The sequence below is a fragment of the Phytophthora infestans genome, genomic scaffold (assembly GCF_000142945.1).
Source record: "Phytophthora infestans T30-4 supercont1.24 genomic scaffold, whole genome shotgun sequence".
Taxonomy (NCBI): domain Eukaryota; phylum Oomycota; class Peronosporomycetes; order Peronosporales; family Peronosporaceae; genus Phytophthora; species Phytophthora infestans.
The window spans coordinates 1,791,137-1,797,023 of NW_003303735.1; the positions used below are offsets into that span (position 1 = coordinate 1,791,137).

Consider the following 5,887-nt stretch of genomic DNA (forward strand, 5'->3'; position numbering starts at 1 on the left):
CCCCGAATTCGGGATTCATCTTGCGGCGGCTCGAACGCGAGCCGAAGGTTACTCTGGAGGGTATCCAGAGTGGGGAAGACGTTGGGATCGACAACCAACTTGCCGAGCGCCCATTCCTTGGCTTTCCCAGACAACCGCGAGAGGAGGAAATGGACCTTCGCGGAAGGCGCCTCGATCAACCTCGAGGCGATGGCGATGTCGATCTCTCGAAACCAGCGATTCAGCGGAAGTCGATCTTCTCCGGCGCCGGAGTAGGTGGACGTCTCTAGCTTCACGACGTCATTTGTGGAGATACACGAGGGAGTTGACACTCGCCGATTCGCATCGGCGATCTCGCGTTCCATAAATTCTTGTGCCGCAACGCGCTGCTCGTCGGGCGTCGCTGAGCGCAGCAGCGACGTGACGACGGCTTCTTCGGACACCGCCGCGAGGCGGTGGACTCGATCCGAGTGAGATGGAGAAAGGTAGCGTGGTCGAGGTCTTGGCTCATGTCGAACTTGGTCGTTGGAAGGACTACAAAGTGCTACCAGGTGTAACGGGCCAGGTATTTACTCCGTTACTTGCTTACACTATAGTGTTGAGGAAGCTCGCAATAGGACGACTGAGTCTTAGGTTTAAGGAAAACCAACTCTGACTTTATTTTAGGACCAAGGCCACAGCCCTGGCCACTCAAATACACGTCATAGTCCAATTGGCTAATAATGGGTCTGGCTTCCCATATATCAGCCAATGGCATGACAGCATTTCAGCACACGCTAGTCGTGTGCTGATGCACCTACTTATGTAACGAAATCTACCTACTTATGTAATGGAGGGGCCCATTACAGATCGTCTTTTATAGTGAGGACGATGGGAAGGAGTTCCCCGTGGCTCGGGCGCTCGCTATGACTTTCGACAAGGCCCAAGGACAGTCGATTCACACGTGGGTATCTACTTCGAATCACCGGTGCTCGCACATGGACAGCTATATGTGGCGTTGTCAAGAGGCACTTCAAGGAAAGCAAGATTGCTGTGGGCGCAGAGGCGATCGATGATGATGGGAACCTGTACACCAACAATATTGTGTACAGGGAGATGTTGGGGACGCGGAATTGGTAGATCACGTAATACATATTATACATTTAACTTTGGTTTCTACGTACTTTTTAATCCACCGCAGAGCAGTGGGGGCGGCCAGCCCTTACTACACCAAGCAATCATCCGCGGAGCAGGCGACCAGAGCGCCAGTTCTAAACTGTCAAACGCTAGCACGGCGTCAGCATGCGTCACACAAAATCTCAGATTTTTGAGCATTCTCATTGGCTGCTGAGCGGAACATAAACGGTTTTTATTGGCAAAAATAGAACCTGCAATTAGGCGGCCTAAGACGGCAGCTTGCGGGGCCGGAGGGCCCGCCCCAGCCACAGCTCACCAACTAACCATGCGAGTAGTGCGCGAACCCGTGGCGAGCGGAGCGAATGCGTAACACGGTCCATTAACAAGCATACGCTCCCGCCGCGAGGAGGAGGCGCTCGGCTAGTAGTTTATGAGCCGAGCATAGGTACCAATGTTCACGTCCATCAGTGCAGTGCTAAAGTATTAAACCGTTTTGGAAATTGAAATACCAAGCGGATCCCCAATGAATTTTCTGATAATAAAGTCGAACACGGCCAAATACAGTTCCTTAGACTTCGCACCCAAACACTACTACATGTAGTAGTATCTATTTTAGTATTCTGATTCTTGAGGGTTTGAGGTTTTATACCAAGGCTTTAGAAGAAAAAAACACACACACACAACTATAGGGCGCGACGAACTCGAGTGAATGCGTTAGTAGAGTCGAGCTGTATCCAGGTTTTGGAGGTGGAAGACGACGACGAAGGCGAGAAGCAATTGGTGACAATGAATCTGGGTATGTTCGTACATCAAGTTCACGACCTTAAATTTCAAGCTGTTCGCGTGTAGTCTGAAGTTGGACTCGAAGGTGCGTGCGCTTTCTGACAATTTTGTCGTCTGCTACAGGAAGACAAGAAGGTGGAGGGTCTAGCCAAGCACTTTAAGATCCCGGTGGCTGCTAAAGGAGTCTACGGCCAGGCGTACGTCTAGACGAACATGCTGCTGCTGGTTTGCTTCAGCAAGCAGCATGAGCGTCTGAGCCCAGCGCATTCTTTTTGCGACACGCTGTGCTTCTCTTACACCATACACGCTATGGTGGATGTGATCAGCTCCAATAGGTGGTTGAAGCCTGCGCTGGCGGCGATGGACCTAGCGCAGATGGTTCCAATGGAGCAGCGAATCGCGTAGAACAGATCCCGTATACACAGAGTTTGTCAAGTTCTGTAACTGTAATGTCGAAATAAGGATGAAGGTGCAGCAGAACGGCCAGCTATCAGTGTCAAGGTGCATGAAGAGGACGAAGAAGAGAAGAAGAAATTGGGTCTGGTGAACGCATGTAGTGCTAGGCTGCGACACACGAGTAACTCACTCCTACAGGTCGAGAACTGGTGGGTCGCACTGGGAAACGGGCCCGAACATTCAATCAGCTACAATCTGCTTAAGACTGCTTTAACCCAAAGTTATTTTGTACTGGTTACTCCGATAACGTTGTTGCCTCCGTTTTCTGTTCCACGTCATCTAAGAGGAAAGACGACTTCCTCGCTGGCTTCGCCAGACAGGTGACATCGCGAACCTCGAGCTTTTCCAGAAGATGAGGCTGCAGCTTTCCAAAATAACTTTTCTTTTCGCTCTCAGGAATGACCTTCTCTGGAAGATAGTAGATGGTGTAATGATCGAAGGACTCAGAATACGTGACGTGAACGAGTTCAACCGAAGGATGTGCTTCCACTCGATACACTTTGTCGAACTGGTGTCCACTCGGAATAAAATTCACAACCAGCATGTGCTGAACTTTGAATTGCTTCTTGTACCCATTTGCTTGTGCTGCGGCAGCATTCATCTTGGGGCATTCAGCCAAAAGGTCTACCTTCAACTCGTATGCGAACCTTATCCCGTTGATGATAAGAATATCCGCTCTGGTTCTGGAGTCGACTGTTTTTGCTTCAGGGCAAACTTGTTTTCTACCCTGACCATCCTTCGACAAGATATCACGTATCACTGCGTAAAGTTCGTGGTGAAAAATGGCTTCACTTGCCGACTGCCGATTCTGCGCGAGCAATTGTGCAATTTGGTTCGGGTCAACGTACGCGAGTGCACCAACTAAGAGCTGGATAGGGTCATCGCCAGTAATTGCTTCACGAATATCTCGTCTGGGAAGCGCTTCGAGACACAGTCGCTTCATCATCGGCGAGACGATGACCAGTGCATCAGTGCGCAGTTTAATCACAACTCCCATCCGCAGTAAGTGATCTGCGTTTCCATACCTAGCCTTGAGATCGTCATTTCCCCCAAGCACCTGTTTGAGAATCCACCACTCTGTCTCATTCAATTTGTGTAAATCTTGAAGAATGCGATCATAGGTGCGATTGTATTCTTTCAGGTACACTGAAAACAGCAATCCAAAAAACCACTCCTCCCATTCTTCAAACTCAAGCTGGTATTTACCTTCATCAGCCGTGAAACGAACAAGTGATCCCAACACACCAGGGGTCCCACCAGAAAGATTCATGATTCCCAGCTGAAGTGAGTCTGTAAATGGATAGCGCGGCTTCATCTCCATAAAGAAGTCGCTCATCTGGGGGTTTGAAAATTTCTCAACCTTAATTGTTTCAGAAACGTTAAAGGGACTCGAATCATTATCGCCATGAAACACCAAGTAGTGATTTAGCAGCTCATAATTGCCAACCCCAAGAAAACCCAGGAAGACGCTCGGCGATTGGAACTTCCACACCCGAAGAAGTCCCAGAAAGCTGGTTAACAAATTGGGGTTTTGGAACAGACGATCCATTTCATCCACAACCAAGCACAACTTCTTTTTGTCGCGACCAGCGCACGTTGTAACTAACATCAACAACGATATGGAATCGTGACACTCGCTTTCTGCGTCGACCATTTTCCCTAAGTAGCGCCAAAATGTGGCCTCGTTACTCGCGATCTCTGCCGAAACTTCGAAATACACGGGTATGATGTTCGAATGACTGCAAAACAATCTTTCGATACCACGAGCAATTGTACTTTTGCCGAATTGACGAGGGCCATACAGCATATAGAGCGGGCAATCATTTCCTGAAAAGCCATTTTGAATCTGTTTAAAAGCCTCGATAGTGTCCAAAGGAACGGAGTAGTCGTCTTCCCTCAGTGGCCCAGTGGACGCAATGTATTTCTGGATCCTTCGCTTTTTAGCAACCGGCTCGTCTTTCTTAGAGTCGTTCATCTCCACAGACCGTTGACCGAGTGCACATGGCTGGTTGTTCTTCAGCTTCACCAAAACGTGAATTTGATTGAAAGAGGGCTGGTCCATACTGTTCTTCGTGAATAACCAGTCCTGTAGAGTCGTCCATGTCAGTATCGATTCTCCATTAATCACGTCCTGAATCGAGTTTGGAATTTTCCCGCTACTGAGTTCCTTCGCGACCTCACTCTCACCTCCCAACCACTTGCCATCATTTGTCTTGGCCACGAAAAGCTGCAGCTCCTTCATTTCAACGTCCTTCAAGCTCTTTGGGTGCGCATCCAGGATCGCCTTCTTTAACTGGCCCACTGAGACGCCTTCGTCCAGTGTCACCATGAACGCACTGTCCGCCTCGCCAATGATCACACAGAACAGCACCAGCATCATGGCAGAATCTGGAATGAGAAAAAAAAGTAGTTTCGTACTTAATTCGTAAAATTGGATGAAATTCTTGACAGGACGTCGATTTTTTTTTCAATAACGGTACTTTACCGGTTTCCTGTCAACGGATGTCTGAATTAAATTATCTACATGTATTGTGCTTTGCAGATGTCCGTTTTAAAGCCTAGACTACAATTGAGCATTAGTCATTATACTACTCCTACTCATTTTTTGATTAATATTATACCGGAAAGCAGTACTCTTTTTGCTGCAAGATGTTTTTTTCACAGACCTTTCATGCGCCTGCTGACACCGTCAAAGGACCAGGCAAGCACTGTATCGCTCAGGAGATATACAGTGTGCGACGCAGGCCTATAGGCTGGATGGATGCCCAAGTGTTTATTTTTTTAAACGAAAAAAAGTAGTATGTATCTGATAATTGGTGATATAATAGGTGTAACGGGGTACGTAGCACTAAGTGTACCCTGGTTACATGAAGTGTGACACTTCACACTTCAGGAGTATGACATGTCATACTCCGGGATATTTGGTACAAGGTACCAAGGTCATTCAAAACCAACCATTGGTTAAATGACATTGCATTTCTATAGGTAACTGATAGTTTGTATTAACCACAAACTTAACCTACCTATAAATATACTCAGTTTACAATCTACCTTATTTAGGTCACTTCGCTCTCTTTAATTAAAGAGGGGACCTGTGAACTGCCGTTCACTGAGAGTTTGTATACTCTCGGAAGATAACTTCCTCTAGCGCAAGGTGCTGTGTGACCCCGTCACACTTGGTAGCACTTGTAGTCAATCCACGCCATCGCGGGTAGACTACCTGAACCTCCGAAGTTCGTTGCCATGGATAGGAACGACTTCTCCCATATGAACGACTCTCAGTTCGAGTCGGTTCGGAAGATGGCAGGCATCTTCGGGATGGAGGCCCTGCAGAGCCTGGTGGTATCAACACCGGCTGAGCAGCTCGAGCGCGTCAATGCATTCGACGCGTACGAGCAGGGCCTCATCGCGCATGTGCGGGAGAACCTGCAGGCTCCGGCGGCGGGAGCAAACCCGCCTCACCCGAAGCCAATACGGCTGAAGGTAAAGCCGTATGAAGGGAAGGAAGGCGAGAACCTTCACTTCTGGGTCCGAGAAGTAGAGCTTGCGATGG

General features: G+C 48.4%; 1 protein-coding gene across 1 annotated transcript; it reads right to left on the bottom strand.

Annotated features, from left to right (window-relative positions):
• Nucleotides 1-2,569: 2,569 nt before the first annotated feature.
• Nucleotides 2,570-4,714, bottom strand: PITG_22960 (Crinkler (CRN) family protein; the record flags this gene model as incomplete). Its single annotated transcript, XM_002900839.1, has 1 exon — nucleotides 2,570-4,714. The coding sequence occupies one exon, from the start codon at nucleotides 4,712-4,714 to the stop codon at nucleotides 2,570-2,572; it is 2,145 nt and encodes a 714-aa protein (XP_002900885.1).
• Between the last annotated feature and the right edge of the window lie 1,173 nt (nucleotides 4,715-5,887).